At 47.3% G+C, this 19930-nt stretch overlaps 1 protein-coding gene across 1 annotated transcript in view; it reads right to left on the bottom strand.

Moving 5' to 3' along the window:
• Positions 1 to 19930, bottom strand: part of PI4KA (phosphatidylinositol 4-kinase alpha) — a 116365-nt gene that overhangs the window by 26557 nt on the left and 69878 nt on the right. Inside the window, exons 20-29 of the mRNA XM_045065273.1 lie at positions 16790 to 16898; positions 16297 to 16433; positions 16001 to 16134; positions 12640 to 12722; positions 6421 to 6491; positions 6209 to 6333; positions 4457 to 4538; positions 4132 to 4215; positions 3084 to 3173; positions 541 to 660 (exon numbers count right to left, since the gene is read on the bottom strand). Coding sequence (XP_044921208.1) covers positions 541 to 660; positions 3084 to 3173; positions 4132 to 4215; positions 4457 to 4538; positions 6209 to 6333; positions 6421 to 6491; positions 12640 to 12722; positions 16001 to 16134; positions 16297 to 16433; positions 16790 to 16898 — 1035 coding nt within the window. The remainder of the gene's footprint in view (positions 1 to 540; positions 661 to 3083; positions 3174 to 4131; positions 4216 to 4456; positions 4539 to 6208; positions 6334 to 6420; positions 6492 to 12639; positions 12723 to 16000; positions 16135 to 16296; positions 16434 to 16789; positions 16899 to 19930) is intronic.

A 19930-nucleotide genomic window follows, 5' to 3' on the forward strand; every position in this document is an offset into this window, starting at 1 on the left:
TGTTGGGCTATCGCGCTGCCCATCATCACCAAAGACTACGAACATGCAGCGAGGATGACCCTTTTCACCTTTCCCTTTAGTGTCTTTTACAATAAACCAATACAACCTAGCCACTTCTTGACATATGGATGCTACGGGGAATCCTAAGCAGAACAAATGAAGCTGAAGATGTGTGTGCACAGGCATTCTAGTGCCTGCTGAAACAGAAAAATCCAGCAAATGCTTCCAATCAATGTGATATAAGATAATGCTCACTGTGTCTCCCAGAGCTCAGTTTTCTACCTTGTGGATACACAGAAATCCAAATCTGGTATCATTAATGAGTCAAGAAAACACAGTAAGGTTCTACTGCCCAGTTCTCTCTGAACGTGGGGATCGTACATGGGACTCGGATCTGCCTACTGCCAGCACGGCCTCGTGTGCAGCATGTGGGTGTCCAGGTGCTTTTGGAAAAAGCTCTACATCAGCTTTGGCCTTTCCCTCACCCTGTGGCTCCTGGGGCTAAAGGAGACTCCTGCTCCCTGGGAGGCACACACTTACCCCGAGAGTGGTGTTCTGCTTGTTGTAGCCGGCAAAGTGAAGGATGCTTTCAGTGGCCATGGCCAGCCCTGTGTGCTGGGACAGTCCTGACACCCAGTTCTGATGCTTGTTCAGATATTCCTGAAGTCAGAAACAAAAATAGCCTCTTTTATTTTAAAGGTATGTGAGGTAGTAGAGCAAACCCTGGTTCCAATGTTGGGTCCAACCCCTTCTGCGGGAGCCTCAGTAAGTTAGAGTGCCCCCCAACTGGCTACTGCTCATGCATGAACAAGGCCGACTGCTCAGAGCAGCCAGCACCCACCGCTTATTCTTTCAGCACATCCTTGCTGACCATCTGCCACCTGCCAGGTCCTGTGCACCCCAGAACACAGAGTGGCCCAGTCCTGGTCGTGCTGTCAACATCTGGGCAGTTCTCCTGCCAGAGCACTCTGCTGTGAAGGGGCTTGATCGGCAGCAGAAGGGCAGAGCAAGGGCCTGAGTCTCCTGCCAACCGTGGAGGGGGATGCCAGGGCAAAGGAATACGTGGCAGGGTTGGAGATGTGAGAAGGCCTTCTGCTCTGGGGACTGTCTGGGGTCAGCACTGCAGGAACAGCAAATACAAGGAGCTAGACAGTAGGCGGCAAGCCTGGGCCAGAGATAGGCCAGGTCCAGAAAAACCTTGTCTGTCAGGTGAGGGAGATTAGGTCGGGCCACAGGACTCCCCTTGGGAAAGTGCGTGAGCACTAACTTACAAAACTGTGTCAGTGGTATTGGAGGGTTCACGGAGCCCCCGAAACCCAACCATGGACCCTACGGTGATGGGGAGAGGCTAATGAGCAGAGGTAGTGGGGAAGTGCACCGAGCAGATTTGCTAGTGAACTGGCCCACTGTGGTGGGCAGCACGGAGGATGACTCGGGACAGACAGGCTGCTGGCAGGAAGCCCAGGTGGGATGGGAACACCACGGCTGGGCAGTGAGGGCTGGATGGCAGGTGGGGTGACGTTCAGATGGACAAGATGTGCAGGGGGAAGGGAAACAGGGCCTGGGGCAATACCAAGGGGAGGGCTGGTAGAAGCACCGAGACCAGTGCAAGCCTTTGCATTTTCCACTCCCCTCCCAGACCACACTTAAAAAAATACATAGCTCTCCCTATTGTAGGCTTTTTTGTTTAATGAACCTTTTTATTTTTTATTTTTATTTATTTATTTATTATTTATTTATTTAAAGATTTTTATTTATTTATTTGGCAGAGAGAGATCACAAGTAGACAGAGGCAGGTAGAGAGAGAAAGGGAAGCAGGCTCCCCGCCGAGCAGAGAGCCCCATGTGGGACTCGATCCCAGGACCCCGAGATCATGACTCGAGTCAAAGGCAGTGGCTTAACCCACTGAGTGACCCAGGTGCCCCAATGAACCTTTTTAGAAATGAAAGGTGGCTTCCCCTCCTTAGACCTTAGCCTTGAGAACTGAAGCTCCTCTTCTCCATGTGAACAAACAAATGAACAAAAAAATTGGTTCCTAAATATGAACAGTTTGAGAAAGTACCCCAGCCTGAAGAGGCCCAATGTATCCACTAGACAGCAACTGTTATCAAGTTCCAGGCATGGCTGACTTACAAGGCATGAATTCTTACAAGGCTGCATTCTGCGCAGCTTAGCTGCTAAGTGCCTAATGGAGGGCTTATTTATTTATTTATTTTCCATTTCCCCAATTCCTCTAACCTCATTGTTCCAACACTTTGTGGAAGGAGGAGCTGTATGGCAACGCTAAGTACCACTCATGGGCGCTAACAAAATGTTTTTCCAAACAGCCTCCGAGGCTCTTGGGGCTAGCTGCTCTGTCCTTCCTGGATTCCAGATCCAGAAACAGTTTGGAACTAGCTTTGTCCTGACACGTGTTGCTGAGAGCAACTTCACACACCCCTCTCAATGCACCTTCTCTTTATTAAGCCAGATTTCCTCTAGCAGGATCTTTCTTATCTTTGATCCCTTTTGAGGTGACTTTTTCCTCTCGCGGTATTTCATCTTGTGGTATTTCTGGTTCTTCTCTGCTTGACCAGAACAATGGCTCACCTTGTGGTCGTTTGTGTTCACAAGCCAGTGCTTTGGTCTGAAAAGGCTCACGTGCACCTCCACGTGCACCCCGGATAGGGCTCTGCTGGGACAGCAGCCTCCCTCCAGCTCCAGAATCTGGCCAAGGTGCTGCTGCTGGACTGAGGCCTCCCCATGTACCATGTCGCCCATGCCCATCTTGAAAGCAGCCCCAAGTCCTGCCATAAACCTGGCAACTATCAGTGTGAGCGGTCAGGTTCCTGAGGCCCGCCTGCCCAGGGGATCCCACTACACCTGCCTCCCTCACCTATGACTTGTACCCTTAACCCCCCAAGGTATTCCTGCCAAAGAGCAGCCTCTGAGGCTTCCGTTATTCTCAGGCACTAGACTGATGTTTTTGGTCTGCTTATTCCCACTTGTGTTGTCTTATTTCGAGTTTGCTACCTCTGTGAAAGCTCTCTGGATCACTTGAAAGAGCATAACAAAGTTGCTTTTCGGTGATTTCAAGAGAGTACCTGTAAGTGGGACTTGGTGACTGTGGGTGCCCACTTCATTGCCTCCTGTAGGATCATTCCACAGCGCGCAGCGAAGTCCTTCACGATGCTCTGGAAGAGAGTGTGATCAAGCCGAGGTCAGTGTATGCAGGGCATCAGAGGATGCCAGCTGCAGACTGTAGTTAGCTACTGCTGGGGGCTGAAGTGCATCCCCTGAAACCCATGTGTTGAAGCTCTAGCCCCCAGAAACTCAGAATGTGACAGTACTTGGAGATGGAGCCTTTAAAGAGATGACTAAGGTAAAATCATATGGGTGGGTCCTAATTCCATCTGACTGGTGTCCTCCAAAGAGGAGGAGATTAGGACTCAGGCACAGAGGGAAGATGTGAGGACACGAGAACAGGAAAGCTATCTAAAAGCCAAGGTAAGAGGCTTCTGAAGAGATTAACCCTGCCAACACCTTGAGCTCAGACTTCCAGCCCCCAGAACTGTGAAAAAATAAATTTATGTTGTCTAAGCCTCTCAGTCTGTGGCATTTAATCATGGCAACCCTAAAAAATGATTACAGTGACCATGTTCTAACCCTGAGTCTCTGGGTATAGGACACAGTCTGTAATCCTGGCATAAGACAGATCCTCACACGTCCACTGGGGGCGCCTTATCACCATGCAGGGTTCTCCCTGCTGGCAGCTGGTCTGGCTGGAGGCCCCAAGGCTGGGACATGACCTGGCCCAGGTGTGAGTGAGCTTCAACCTGCCACAGTGGGGGTTCCGAGTCAGACCTCACATGGCACGTCCTCCTTACCCGGAGCCACTCACTCCATCTACTTCCCACAGTGCCACACAAAGCCAAAGTCATGTTACTCAACTACCACAATGACAGTCTGCACACCCCACAGCAGTGAAGTTTGTCTAACAGTCATGCTCGCTCATGCAGCTTGGAGGCACTATAAACTGACAGGCAGCTGAACAAAGGAAGGGTTTAGAGTCCCATGTGTGTAATGCGCCAGCCCTGATACTCGAGAGTGCAATGAGAACGTCCCTTAACAAGGGGACAGCTGCCAGCCTACCTCCCGGGCTTCACAGGTATCAGGAACAGTGATCCGATAGGGGGCATCAGGGATGTCGTAGTAAGGCTGGTCCTTGTGAATGTCCTGAAAACACAACAAGGTTCCTTCTTCCAAACTGCCTTCCCTGGGCTGCCTCTGCTGAGCTGGGCCTCCAGGTCATACTGGGCAGCAAACTGCTCCCTTCCCCACACTTGTCTGGTCTGTGACAGACTTCCAAACTTGCTGCAGCTCACTGGGAAAGGCCAGGGTGGGATCTAGAGTCCCCACCCCCAATGTGGCTACCTGCAGCATAAATGAGGCTCAGGCTGAAGGCAGGGACACTCACAGCACTCAGCGACAGCGACAGGGTCTGGAGGATGTCCAGCATGGTTTTCAGCACCGTCCCGCTCCAGAGCAAGTGGGGAAACCTACACCAAGAGCCATGTCTCGGTCAGGGGCCAAATCTTTAAGGAATCTCAGCTCCTTAAAGTGCTGCCTTGAGGGGCAGGTGGGGTGAGGTGGGAGCCCCACCTCCTGCTGCCCAGCAGAGGATCAGAGGCCTCCCAGGCAGATCACTCAGTCAGAAACATCCCCAGACTCTTGCCAGTCCCACACTTCAGGGCCCAAGCGTGACCCCATGTGACCTGGTGTCAAGCAGATACTGATCGTCTTGGTTATACACTGGTCGAGCCATGCTCCCTCACTCCCCAAAGTGTCCCTCCTTGTTTCTGACCAAGCCTCAGTAATATTTTCACAAGATGGCACAAATAGAAAATGGTAGTATTTGTAGGACACCCTGGAGCAAAGAGAAGAAGCTGCTCCTAAATGTGGCAGTCAGGGTTGAGGGGAGCCAACTCTGCACAGCTCTGACTCATCGTGGCCCATTGCTTAGAAGGTCCAGCTCAGACACATGTCCTATGTGACACATGCACTCAGACACATGCACTTGCTTTCTGGCCCCGCCTGGACCAGACACACAGCACCTGCATCAGGCTCCAGAACTCATGGACCCTTGTAGGGATGTGTGGGAAAGCCCAGCATGGCTGCTTGCTGCCTCCCACCTTTATCCTGCAGACAGGCTGGCCCAGCCCACCTTTGAGGGTTCTCATCCATGTGGGGCCATGTCCCATGAGTCTGCTTTGGCTCCCAGCACAGAGAGCCTGGAATAGAAAAGGATCTGTGTGGGCTCTCCTTCCTCTCTGATGAGCCTGGAAGACACTGATTCAACCAGGGTCCTCTGGCTAGGCTCTGGGGTGGGAGACGTCACCTACAATGACTCTGAGCTTCCCAGAGTCAGCCCAGGGAGGCCCTGCAGCAGGGGAGGGTGGGATGCAGAGACACAGGCAGTAGGTGATGCCCTGGTCATGAGATCCATTGTGAACCTGGGTGGCTCAGCTGTTAAGTGTCTGCCTTTGGCTCAGGTCATGATCCTGGGGTCCTGGGATGGAGCCCCACATTAGCCTCCCTGCTTGGTGGGAAGCCTGCTTCTCCCTCTTCTACTCCCCCTGCTTGTGTTCCCTCTAGCTGTCTCTCTGTCAAGTAAATGAATAAAATCTTAAAACAAAACAAAACATAAAAACATCAATAGCTCAGAATGAGTGGAGGTTTCAGGACTAAACTTCAGACCTTGTAGCAAATTCCATGACATTCTGAGGGAGGTTGCATTGCCATTAGAGAGTTTAAATTCTGACTCCAATTTTTCTACACCGATAGTGGAAGAATGGTTCCTTTTTTTTTTTTTAATATTTTATTTATTTTATTTGACAGAGAGAGAGATCACAAGTAGGCAGAGAGGCAGACAGAGACAGAGGGGAAGCAGGCTCCCTGCTGAGCAGAGAGCCCGATGCGTGGCTTGATCCCAGGACACTGAGATCATGACCTGAGCCGAAGGCAGCGGCTTAATCCACTGAGCCATCCAGGCGCCCCTGGAAGAATGGTTCTTACCCACGTTCCAAATCAAGAGGTGTGTACACACACACACACACACACACACACACACACACAGCATTAGAAGGAAAATGAGCTTACTTTCTTACCCACGTTCCAAATCAAGAGGTACACACACACACACAGAGCATTAGAAGGAAAATGAGCTTACTTATCCACCAGACCAGACAAATACTTGTCCGCCACCCTCCGTATCCTCTTGTGAATGTGGTTGAAGTTCACCAACAAAAACTGCGCGTGTCGCTCGAGCTCCTCTTCATTCTCCTTGGTCTTAGCCTAGAGATCCCAAAGACACAGGTACAACAGGTGCCCTCCACGTGCCTCAGGCAGACACCGATTCACACTCCAACAAGGCTTACTTACTTTATCTGCCATCATGTTCAGGAAGGCATCAAATACTTTGTCTGCGACAGCGATCACACACTGCATCATGCCTGAAATGAGGAGGTTTCCACAGGTCAGGAGTGGCAAGGGAAAGGGAATAATCCCAGCCATTTTCAAATATTTTGTTTGGAAAAGATGTTGGACTAATAGAGGAGTGGCAGAGAGAGCAAAGAGTTGCCACATAAGCATCTAGCCTCTCCTGATTTTAGCAGCTCTTTTGTCAAAACTAAGAAGCTGACAATGATACCATACTCTTACCTAAGTTTCAGGCTTTATTTGGATTTCCCCTTTTCCCCTCTAATGCCCCTTTTCTGTCCCATGATCCAAAGAGGTTGCCACATGGCACTGCCAATCAGATCTCCTTAGTCTCCCACAATCTGTGTTGATTCCTGAGTCTGTTCTTGCCTTTCATGACCTTGACACTTCTGAAGAGCATAGGCATTATGCAGAATGTCCCTCAACTTAGGTGTGCCTGATACTTGCTTATGATTAGACTAAGGTTACAGGATGTTAAGGTAATCCCACAGATGTGAAGTGGCCTTCTTGCCATATGGTGGGGTGGGGGTGTGTGAAATCAGTATCTCCCATTGCTGGTGAGGCTGACCTTGATTGCTCAGATACAGTGGTGTATGTTAGGTTTCCCATTGTGCAGTTACTATTTCTCCCTTTCCATGCTCTACTCTTCAGAAGGGAGTCACTGTATCCAGCCCACACTCGGGGAGGGGAATTAAGCAGCAGCTCCTGAAGGGGCACGTGGGTATAAGTCAAAAACACCACAGTCACTGGGAAATGCTCTGGGGAAGATACTTTGAGGTTATGCAGACATGTCATTTCTCTTTAAGGTTTTGCCCCGTGGCTTTCGCACCTGTCACTGGGCTCTGCCTGCAGCAGGTACTCTGGTCTCACTGGGATTTCCTGTTTTCTTCACTCTTCCTAGTTTTAGTAATTGGAATTTTTTATGGAAAGTCAGTCCCTTCTTCCCCATATCATTTGTTCAATCATCTAATCACTATGGACTCATGGATATTTATTCCTTTCACTGGGTTATAATCTGATACTGTCATTATTTTGTTGCTCAAATTGTTCCAGGGTTGGTCATTAGGAGCTCTTTCAGGCAGGCTCCTGTGTCCTTGTGACATGCCCACAGGCCTTTCCTTTCATTTTCTTCTTCTTCTTCTTCCTCTCCTTTTTCTTTTTTTCCCCTTCACAAGACCTTCCTTTCTGGCACTGTGCGCTGTCCTAGGTGCATCTTGTATTTTCCCTGCAGCCTTGCTCCCTTTACTGCAGGATGGTGTTTAGAAACCAGGATCCGGGGGCACCTGGGTGGCTCAGTGGGTTAAGCCGCTGCCTTCAGCTCAGGTCATGATCTCAGGGTCTTGGGATCGAGTCCCGCATCGGGCTCTCTGCTCAGCGGGGAGCCCGCTTCCCTCTCTCTCTCTCTGCCTGCCTCTCCATCTACTTGTGATTTCTCTCTGTCAAATAAATAAATAAAATCTTTAAAAAAAAAAAAAAAAGAAAAAAAAAAAGAAACCAGGATCCGAGCACGGGGTGCGGTTGTGGCTCCCAGGGTGCAAAGCAGATTTTAAAAAGCAACAGTGGCTCAGTGGGTTAAGCCTCTGCCTTTGGCTCAGGTCATGTCTCAGGGTCCTGGGATCAAGTCCCGAAATCGGGCTCTCTGCTCAGCAGGGAGCCAGCTTCCCCGTCTCTCTCTGCCTGCCTCTCTGCCTACATGTGATCTCTGTGTCAAATAAATAAAATCTTAAAAAAAAAAAAAAAGCAACAGTGGGGCACAAACATCATTTGCTGATGTCATTAAATGCCGTTGGCCCTGCAGTGCTGGCCCATTTATGCAGGGTCTTCGGGGTGGCTAAATGACAGGGCTGCAAGGGCAGCAGGGCAGGGACAGCAGGCAGGTACTGCACCTTAGTGCTCCAGGCCCAGCCAGAGGCTGAAACATAAAGAGGTATCACGTATGTGTTTATCATCAGGAAAAACAGGCCCCTGAAACTCTGAGACCTGGAAAGTGATTAGTGTGACCTGGACAGATGCTCCAACAGGGAGAGGCTGATCTCTAAGAAGCTGGGTTCAGTGGAAGAAATTTGTTTTGGGGGTGTGTTCAGTGTAATATCTTCTCATGTAGCTCTTAGGAAACTGAAAGTGTAAGTTCCTAATGAAAAACTGTCAGAGAGTGGTAAGATGCCAATGATGATCACGCAGTAGTCTCTATGGAGATTTTTACTTAAAAACAGCCACTTTCTTTTTTGTGCTCAAAGTTAGCTTGGGATTACCTTGGTCTTAGTCTATCCTGACTGACTGTAGCTGGCAGGCTACGCAGAAACACACGGGGGCTTGGCTCACACCACACAGAGGAAGTCCCAGCCATCCCCTTTGGGGGCTGCTAGATGCTTCTTATAACCTCTCTCCTGCTTGGTTCTGAAAATTCATCAATAACCAATCTCCAAAGACATCTCCTTCCCACCTCCCACATTTTAGGAGAGAAAAGGAAGAGGAAAGTACACTCAGTAGGTACACATTTATCAGCTTATCCCTCAGTACCATATTTAGGACAAAAATAACCCATTCGGAAATTAGGTGGAAGAGTACAATGTACTGTGAATATTAAGTCTTGGAAAAGTGGACATCAGGCCCCATGGCAATTTAATTTCCTCTTTTTAAAATTTTATTTTTATTTAAATTCAATTGTATTAACCTATAGTGTATTATTAATCTCCGAGGCAGAATTTAGTGATTGATCAGTTGCACATAGCACCCACTGCCCATTATATCAAGTGCCCTCTTAATGCCCATCACACCCAGTTACCCCATCCCCTACCCACCTCCCCTCCAGTAATCCTCAGTTTGTTTCCTAGAGTTTCATTGTCTCTTACGGTTTGCCTTTCTCTCTGTGATTTCCCCGTCCCTCTGTTTTTATCTTATTTTACTTTACCTTCCCTTCCCCTATGTTCATTGGTTTTGTTTCTTAAATTCCACATGAGTAAAATCATATGGCATTTGTCTTTCTTTGACTTATTTCGCTCAGCATAATACCCTCTAGTTCCATCCCTGTCACTGCAAATGGTAAGATTTCATTCTTTCTGATGGCTGAGTAACATTCCATTTCCATTTCCAATTCCATTTCCAATATTCCATGTATATACACCACATCTTTTTTATTCATTCATCTGTCAATGGATATCTGAGCTCTTTCTATATTTTGGCTATTGTGGACATTGTTATATAAACATTGGGGGGCACATGCCCCTTAGAATCACTATGTCTGTATCCTTTGGATAAATGCCTAGTAGTGCAATTGCTGGATCGCAGGGTAGCTCTACTTTTAACTTTGTGAGGAACCTCCATACTGTTTTCCACAATTTAATTTCCTCTTACAACACAGCGACAGAGAAACAGAGCTCAGAAGAGAATTATAATTTAGCTTTAGAAAGGTAACTGATTCTGTCTATAGATATTCTCATTAGGAGACTGGCAAAATGTGGCACGTTCTTAGGCCCCTAGGGGTTGGCAGTCTCAATTTCTTTTTGTTGCTTACCCTCCCTCCTTGAATCAAAGAAACTCAGACTGACCCAACTGTCTAGCACAAAATAGCTGTGAAATAGACAATGGGTGGACAGACGAGGAGAGCAAATCAATGAACAGCTCAGCCCGTGGTTTACAGTGTCTTTACTATACCCCCAAGTGCAAGGATCCCAGCACTGCCAGCATGGGGAGCTCATTGGTGGGGCATGTGTGTGGGACCCTCTGAGTGTGGGACTCCTCTCCTGTATCCTGCACCAGTGGAAGAGGTCTCCTAGCATACAAACTGCCTCCACATAACTCCACCCTAGCCTCTAAAGGGCTCCTCCTAGTCCAGTCCTTCCCAGCACTGCCAGCAGGGGGAGCCTGCAAACCCCTCAAAGGGTCTTTCTCTGCCAAACCCCCAAAATATGTTTACCCACTCAATTTCCCAACTGTGGAGCAATAGCAGGAAGGGCCCTTTAAAGGACTTATTGGACAAAGGTCTTACATGAGACAGTACCTCGGAATCCCCGGGGTGATTTTAGAAAAGATTCTTGAAGGACTGATTTTTCAATAATAGAAAAAACAGCACCAGAATTATCTGGGGATTAATTCTCCACTGGCAAGAACAAATTGATAGATTCTTCCCTGTGCCAATGACTTCTAAACATGGGAAGGACTCCTCACTACTAATTGTATTTAATTAATAATAAATTTATTGATTTTAAGAATTCTCCATTAGCATTCTTCGAAATATTTACCCACACAATTAATCAAGACTCAAAGATCTACTGTACTCAATTCCCTCAAATATTTAAGCACAATTACAAAACTGATCAAATTTTTCTAAGCATTTTTTTTTAAAGATTTTATTTATTTATTTGACAGAGAGAGATCACAAGTAGGCAGAGAGGCAGGCAGAGAGAGAGAGGAGGAAGCAGGCTCCCTGCTGAGCAGAAAGCCTGATGTGGGACTCGATCCCAGGACCCCCAGATCGTGACCTGAGCCGAAGGCAGCGGCCTAACCCACTGAGCCACCCAGGCACCCCATAAGCATTTAATTAAAACCTGTGTTTAATATTTCAAAGTCTCTTAAATTTTTAAACACTTTAAAAATCAACACATAGACCAACAGAAGGATGCTTAAAACCCATCAGCAACCTTATACTAAAACTGGTCAGTGACTATATTATGTGCTTAATTTTTTTTCTTTGCAGTCTCAATTTTAATAACTCTTCTCATTTTTATTGCCATTCTTATCTTAGGTTTGCCTCACTAGCATTTCAGTAACTCTAATATTTTTTTTTTTAATTTATTTAGTCAGAGAGAGAGAGAGAGCGAGAACGAGCACAGGCAGACAGAGTGGCAGGCAGAGTCAGAGGGAGAAGCAGGCTCCCCATGGAGCAAGGAGCCTGATGTGGGACTCGATCCCAGGACGCCGGGATCATGACCTGAGCCGAAGGCAGCTGCTTAACCAACTGAGCCACCCAGGCGTCCCAAACTCTAATATTTTTATACCACCGGAGAATTTCATTTATTTGTTTTCCTAGGAGTCTGGTGCTTTTAGGACTGGCTGCATCTGAGACTCTCTGCACACTCAGGATTTGAGGACATTTGCATCATTGGACTTGTAAGTCTTTGCGTTTCATATAGATTTCCTTATTCTGAAACTCCCCCAGAAATGATGCAGTTGTTTGGACTGTGGATCATTGGTGTACAGGTCCTGATAGTCTGGCCTAGAACTATGGACCAGAACTATGGAAGTGTCCATAGTCCCGAGTGGGGTCTCCTTAGGGCTGGCAGGACTAGTGAAGCATGGAGCCCCACACAGAAGGTCTGAATCTACCCCCCAGCAAACTCTCTAACAGCTACTTTCAGCTAACAGAGTACCTTTAACTGGCTACTCTGTGGGACACCTCTGACCTGTCACCTGCTGGGCACCCTTTCTACCTGGTCACTCTTGGAGGCCAGGCATGACTTTATTGCTGGTGCTAGGCCTCTTCCTGGACTGTGTGGCTCTTTCCTCTTGTTCACTCTTTCCTGATTGTACAAGAGAAATAACTACTTGTCTCTATTTCACAAACACTTAGTGGAAAAAACAAACATTTTATACATATAAACACATATATCCAATATATTCTGTATTAATGTTATACAGTAATTATATTATATATTATATCTGTTGCTTTGCTAAAATATGTAGATTATATATATCTTAGTGTATTTGGATATACACCATTATCCTATTTATTTGTCCTTCTTTAAGCAAAGTAATAAAAATATTATTCATGTTCAAACTGTGATACTCTGTCCATTGAGAGTCTTTTGAAATTGGTTCTTTGTCCTCCTAGCCTGCTCTGGACATTTAAAAAGCATAAAAAGTTAAAAGATGCTCTAGGTCCATCAACGACTATGTGAGGAGCCCAGGATCCTTTTCGCATGGGATAGTATTAGAGACTGAAATTTGGGGGTTGGAGCGTACAAGTATTGAGGGTAGACAAGAGTGATGCTCCTTAAGGCTGTATCGTTATAAGGTTATAACCTTATAACCTTAAATATTTCCAATGTAGCATGTAACTTCATACAACTATTTTCTTCATGTAGACAGAAAACTGGGAGTAGTATTCCTTATTAGACTATTAAAGCTCATCTCCTGATCGGAGTACCACAACAAGGAACTTACCAGACTTGTCCTTCTGAATAGCTTTATCTTCAAAGTAGCAGAACATTACCTGGAAGCGGTCAGGATCTGTTGAGCGCAGTACCCTAGCAAAGAGAACAGTTTGGAATAAATTTTGAGAAATCCAGCCCCTCCCTGTCACAGATGTGGTGCTGCCCAGAACTGGTGAGGCTGCGAAGAACCAATAACCCACGCCACTTCGAGGGTCATGTGCTCACGCTGACTTTCTGGAGGGAATTACCCACCCTCTCTCATAACGTTCCCACATCGTTCCAACCAGCAACCCACCACTAGTGATAGATCTTAAGGGTTATGTCCATAAGGATTAAGAGTGCTGGCTAAATGTTCATCGAGAGACTAGCTGGCTACACCAAAGTACACTCATTTAATGGCACATCACGTAGCCACCAAAACGAGAGATGACTCCATATGCACCGCTACAGAAAAACACCCAAGATGCACCGTTCCATGAGACAGCAAGATGCGGGGGAAACAGGGACAGCACGATGTCAGTGACAGATTTCCGGAAGGCCTCCATGTGCCTTCGATGTGTAGGATATGTATGTCTGCATTTATAGACAATTTCTAGAAAACTTCTAAAAGGGAAAGTAAAACTATCAAGAGTGGGGATCTCTGGATTCAGAGCCAGGAAAGTGAGATTTGTATTTTTCATCTTGAGCATCTTCTGCACCATCCCAATGTTTTCCTCTCTTTTTTATGTGCCATTTTCACTTTTATAGTAGCTGTTTGGGACTACTTAGTTGAGGGGCTCCACTAAGATAGCACGGCCCGTGTGTACACAGGCAAGTGCTTGGTGGAGTGCATCTGTGGGCTTCTGCACTGACCTTCGGTGAGTCAAACCTTAGTAGGGCAGGCCGGCTGGCATTAAGCACATGTGTTCCTGAGTGCTCAGGTTCAGAGCTTTTTTTTTTTTTTAAGATTTTATTTATTTGACAGAGAGAGATCACAAGTAGGCAGAGAGGCAGGCAGAGAGAGAGAGGAGGAAGCAGGCTCCCTGCTGAGCAGAGAGCCTGATGCGGGACTCGATCCCAGCACCCTGAGATCATGACCTGAGCCGAAGGCAGCGGCTTAACCCACTGAGCCACCCAGGCGCCCCTAGGTTCAGAGCTTTTATATGATTTCTTGTATTGCCAACTTTGCTGTTTGTTTGTTTGTTTATTTATTTATTTATTTTAGCAAGAGAGATTGAGAGAGAAAGTGCACATGTGGGGGGGATCGGGGCAGAGGGAGAGGGAGAGAGCATACAAAGCAGACTTCTGCTGAGCACGGAACCCAAGCTGGGCCTCGATCTCACCCCAAGCCAAAACTGAAGTCGAGTACTCAGCTGACTATGCCACTACAAGCCCCCACTTTACTGTTTTAAAGCTCTTGTAATAACCAGTGGCTGGGACCCGAAGCTAGCCTCCTGAATAAAGGCTTCAGGGCTGCTTCTCCATGCTGACAATGCTCTCAGAGGCCTGGCAGGCAACCTGGGATGGGAGTTAGGCTCTTGAGAGCTTCCTGGGGGCTGTTCCCTGATGGTCTTGCTCTACCAGCCCACTCCACAGTGTGTCCTGAGATCCTGAGAACTCCATTCATGGGCACCCTTGTGGGGAAGCAGGAGACAGCCCTGCCTGTGGGCACATGAGGCTGAGAGGGTCCGGGGACATCTCTTGTAGCCATTCAACCTCGGAGCAAACCAGGTTTTTGGTCTGTGTTGGCTTGCTTGTTTTGCCTTGGTTGGTTACTCTTTCAAAATATATTCCTTATAGAAAGGACAAGAGGGAACTATACTAACACACATAGGGAATGGTGGTGGGATCAGTGGTTTTTCCTCTCTACTTATTTCTAAGTTAATGTGTAATGTTCTTATATTACTTTTGTAAAAAAATGAAAAAGCATTTTTTTCAAATTATAATGAAAAGCATTTGCAGTTTCATTTCATGGCTCTGTAGTACTCTGGGGGAGAATGGGTCACTAGTTTTCAAATTCTGCTCTGTTGTGGCACCCTCAGGCTACCAAGAGGCAGGGAGGAAGGGACAGGGCAGGAAGGTGGGTGTTCACCCCCACTCACCCAAAACAGACTTAATCTATTTTATACGTTGAGCTTCTGAGCAAGAGTTCTTTTACCAGAGGGTTTCATGGCACCAAATAAAAATTAAAATGGTGGCACTGGGGCACCTGGGTGGCTCAGTGGGTTGGGGCCTCTGCCTTCGGCTCAGGTCATGATCCCAGGGTCCTGGGATGGAGCCCCACATCAGGCTCTCTGCTCAGCAGGGAGCCTGCTTCCTCCTCCCTCTCTGCTTCTCTGCCTACTTGTGATCTCTGTCTGTCAAATAAATAAATAAAATCTTTTTAAAAAATGGTGGCATTCACCAAATATTCCCCTGTTATGAACTAACACTTTCTTTTTCAAACCACTGGTAAACTTTTTCTATAACTTATTGCACCTATCCTATGATTCAACAAATGGGCGACATGTAACCTGATCTTTTCTGATGACAGGGACGTATCATTCTGTAGCCAGTGTATTCAGCTGCAGCCCGAGGGGCCCTCAGGCCTTACCACGGTGGAGCTGGAGCATTCACACAGGCAGCAGTGTTCTGAACGCCCTAGCTGCTTCTTCCAGCCATCATTTAGGAGAGGCAGCATGGCACAGTGCTTAACAGACTACTTGGATCTCAGTCCTAGTCATGGATTATTATCTTAGGTAATTAACTAAATGGCTCAGTGTCTCAGTTTCCTCACCTGTAAAATGGTATGTAACACTGCCTTGGTAGGTATGTAACCTACCAACACATTGTTGGACAATGTGTCAATACATGTAACTTAGCACAGTGCCGGTGTGGCATAAGCACTCAATCCATGTTAATACTGGTATTGTCACGATGACAATTATTAGAGCTGTTAGGTCTGCTGTGATTACACATGCATCCTGAGCGCCAGGCACCTGTGGGACTGTTTTGGGACAGGCCCCTTCCCACTTCCCATTTGCTGTTTGTACTCAGCTGTGGTCCTACAAACCAGTGCAATGAAGGTCTTCGAACATGCTCAGGGAGGGCCAGTTCCTAATGTGGGCTCTTGCACAGTCCAATGGACTGTTTGCGACGTCTATATTGACTGCTCAGAAGGCTGTTCCTTATAAGGAGAAGATGATAGGGGAGTTTAGATACCTGGGGATTTATAAGTTGCAGTGTTTGGTGCCCAATAGGGAGGAGCACACAAGAAGAGTGGTTTTGGTTTTTGCTTTTTAAGAAAGCTTGCATGTGTTGGGAGGAAGTGAAAAGAGTCCCATGCCCAGAAGGCAGAGAAGTTTAAAAATTAGCTCCAGCGTGGCTGTGCTGGGAGGCAAAGGCCTGGGTACCTCATATATTCCAGGCGGTAAACAGACAGGAGATAGGTAGACATGGCAAAGTCCAGCTTGTTGATGAGGGCGGACACTTCAGGAGCAGGGTCCAGCAGGTTGATGATGGTGCTGCGGAGCTCGCTCAGTTCAGCCTGGGGGGAAAGAAACACTCGAGGGCTCACACAGGCGCCCAGGGGGAAGGTGACCCTCCCCCCAGGAGCCACGGAAAGCATGTGATAACAAGGACAATGAAAGAGAGCTTAGTGAAACCCCTGCCCCACATCATCCTTCCCTGGCAGGGTGAGAATCCTTACGGGGGTGACTGTGTCGTTTTTCATGGCCGAGTTATACTGGAGAACAGAGCGCAGGGGCTCTTTGCTGGGAAACGTGAGCAGGGGTGACTTGGTGGCTATTTCACAGACCCCTTCGTACCATTCTTCTGGCCAGAGTCCTGCAAGAGAGTACACATGAGTGAGACCACCACCTTACTCCAGAAGCACTGAGGGGCAGGTGACACTGACCATTTCTGGAGTCCTGGGTCCTTTGCGCCAATTTTCGCCTAAATGCGGCACATAAATGAACTTGTTTCCTAACTCAAACGGGTTTTTCCTAAGATATAGAGCACTGTCAGAACCCTAAACTACATCTGGGAAGTGTAACATTTACAATCACAGCTGAATGCACAGAAAAGCAGCTGAATTTGGGCGAATTTTGAGTGCATGCACATTCATAATTAGGGACTGTTCTGTCTCACCTTTTTATTCACGCTGCACTCTGTCTTCCCCGGGGCAGCGAGGACCCTCTTACCTGAGCCCTCCACTGCAAATCCCATCAGCACAGAATAGAGCCAGAAGTCCCGGAAGAGTTTCTGCAGCCGAGGCTTGGCTTCTTTGATGGGAGGTAACCTTCGGGTGAGCTGATGCGCGGAAAACAGAGGGAGAAAAGGTTATTTGCTCACAAGCCGTAAAACCTACAGATGTAAAATCAATCCCAGATTCATTCTCCAAGAATCAGTCAGTCATTTTGGGTAGGAAAAGACACAATGAGCAGTGACCAACAATTCTTGATCAATTCACTAGTAAATACTCCCCCATTCAGCAAACATTTATTGAGTAGCTAATGTGCACCAGGCACCACGCCTGGGAGGTGAAAAGCCTCATTCTATAAAGACCTTTCTGCCGAGTTTGGAGGCAGGTGAGGAAATCATCACAGTGTGGCAGTTCCTGGAGAAGGTGTCACAGGTCTCAGTGTTACCGTGCAAGTAACCCTAGCCAGGCAGTGAAGGGGGAGCAGGCTGTCCAGCCATAGGGGTATCAGGCCCAAAGCCTGGGCCTGGGGAGGCTGAAGCTTAGGTGAACAGCTGTGCCTGGAGAGACAGGGTGATCATGAGAAAATTTGTGGGTTAAGGAGAAATGGCTTTCAGATTGGGAAGCACAACTTTTCCAACAGTCATCTTGGGCAGAATTCCAAGATTTAAAATAGGTAGAGGCAGAGTTGCTTAGGCGCAGCAGTGAGAGGCTGAAGTCCCTGCATCCTTGCTCCAGATGGTGTTGTGCCCAGTGTGAAGCAGGGAGTGGCTTGTAGGTTGTGTAAAAATGTTAAACTTGTGCACAGCGCCTGTTGGACAAGTTGGTCCTCACAGAACCCCCAGAGGATGTCAAGCTTTGTAAGATGACAATCAAGCTACAACAAGGGGTCTCTGCTATCCAAACAGTCATGAAGGCCAAGGACAAAGAGGTGGGGCACATGATGACACCACTGCTGGGAGGGCAGGGGACAGTGAGAGGGGTGCCTGCACCTGTAGCTGGTAGGACTATAAACTGGTACGCTATTTCCTGGAAAGCAATCTGGAAAAATGCATCAAAAATTCTAAATAGCCCCATCCTTTCACCTAAAATTCCATCTGTAGGGATCTATAAAAAACATTTTTTTTTCTGATTTAGGTACAAAAATGTTGCAACATTTGTTAGAACAGAAAAATAAAGAGGAAAACACTAAATGATTACCTGAACGGGGCATTTACATAAGTTACAATACATCAGAAACTGTATTTTCTAAGAATATTTGGTGACACAGGTAGAACTTACATCAAGTGAAAAAAATGCAAAATGCATATAACATGACATAGATTTAAGGTATATGTATATAAATACATGTACATAGAAAAAGAGGGGAAATCTCCAGTTGCATTTTAATAATGATTATTTCTGGGTAGCTGGGTTGGCAGGAGCTTCTAGTTTCTTCCTTAATGTTGCCTGTATTTCCTGGAGTTCTGCCATAGATATGTTGCTTCCACAATCACAGGGAGGGTACAGGTACTGGCTTAGGGCTGACAACATGCTGTGAAGGAGAGGCAAGCAGGCCCTCCCTGAAAGCCACTAGGGTGCTGTGCCCTTGGAGAGTGTCAGTCAAGATAGGGTGGGGGCTGCAGGGTGGCCTGTGGGAAGGTGCTAAGGAGGTGGAGAAGCACTGGGGAGGGCACTGGTGGACAGCACTGTCTGAAGGTAGAAAGGACACTGCCACTAAAGCACACCTGAGGGGCTTCTAACTTGCTAGTGGCCAAAGATGAGGGTCTGAAGAAAAGAAGCTCTGGGACTGACTCTGAGGTGATGGAGCTCCCTAAGATAAGGTTGCAAGAGATGGTAGAGGCATAACGGGGCTCCCAGACCAAAGCCTTGGCTTGGTATTCAAGGTCAATGTGGCTAAGAGGTTCTGATGTCCTGTAAAGAGAACTTGCCTTTGGTGGTTATGGTCAGGCTTTCAGAATATTTCACTCTCAACTGGATCAGGGGCCCCCATGGTTTTAGAACACTGAGAAAGTGACTGTCGAAAATTTATCTCCACTTTGTGATCTTACTACTCCTCACCCTGAGAATGCCCTGCCTCCCTCCTAAGAACTAGGGCTTGGAAGTGCCCTATAGGTTCTCCCTGTACTGATGACTCCATCACACCAGCTGAGATGGCTCTGGTCCCCAGGAAGGGAAAACTGTGGTGGAATCACAAAAGGCCCCAGAAGTGCTCCAAAGCGACCTAAGATAAGGACACAGTATACCCAGGCTGGTTAGGACTGGTTGAGACATAGTCCTGTGCTTCAGGAGAGACAGAAAGCAGTGAGGAGGTACCAGAGAATGGCTAGAAGATGACAAACGGATCCTGTCTGGCCCCAAGACAGGACAGGCAAAGGGTAAAGGAAAGGGCTATAAGATAACTGACCCGCTCTCCCCTAAGAAGATCAAGGTCAGAGAAAAGTCTGAACCAGATCAAGGAGTCCAAAGAGACATAACCAAATGCAGTGTAGGATCCTAGATTTTATTTTCTTTTATTTTTTATTTTTAGAGATTTTATTTATTGGGGCACCTGGTTGGCTCAGTGGGTTAAGCCACTGCCTTCGGCTCGGGGTGTGGTCTCAGGGTCCTGGGATGGAGCCCCACATTGGGCTCTCCGCTCGGTGGGGCGCTTGCACCCCCACCAATCCGCCTGCCTCTCTGCCGGCTTGTGATCTCTCTCTCACTGTCAAATAAATAAATAAAATTTTCTTTAAGATTTTATTTATTTATTTGACAGAGAGATCACAAGCCGGCAGAGAGGCAGGCCCAGAGAGAGGGGGAAGCAGGCTCTCCACCAAGCAGAGAGCCCGATGCAGGCCTCGATCACAGGACCCTGAGCCAAAGGCAGTGGCTTAACCCACTGAGCCACCCAGGTGCCCCTGGATCCTAGATTTTAAAAAGCTGTCAAAGAAGTCGTGGAGAAATCTGACTGGGACTAGAGGTATGATGTAAGACAGAAGGAGTGAGTTTTCCCAGATGTAACAGTGGTGCCGAGCACCTCCCACCCAACAATTTAGGAGAGCTAATTTTCAGGAAGGGCTGAAATCCAGTTATTTCAACAGTGGGTTACATGCTCAGAAATCTAGATATGTAAAAAACATTACCAGTTCGCTTAAAATAA

This window comes from Mustela putorius, unplaced genomic scaffold (assembly GCF_011764305.1).
Source record: "Mustela putorius furo isolate JIRA1106 unplaced genomic scaffold, ASM1176430v1.1 tig00003858_pilon_pilon_pilon, whole genome shotgun sequence".
Taxonomy (NCBI): domain Eukaryota; kingdom Metazoa; phylum Chordata; class Mammalia; order Carnivora; family Mustelidae; genus Mustela; species Mustela putorius.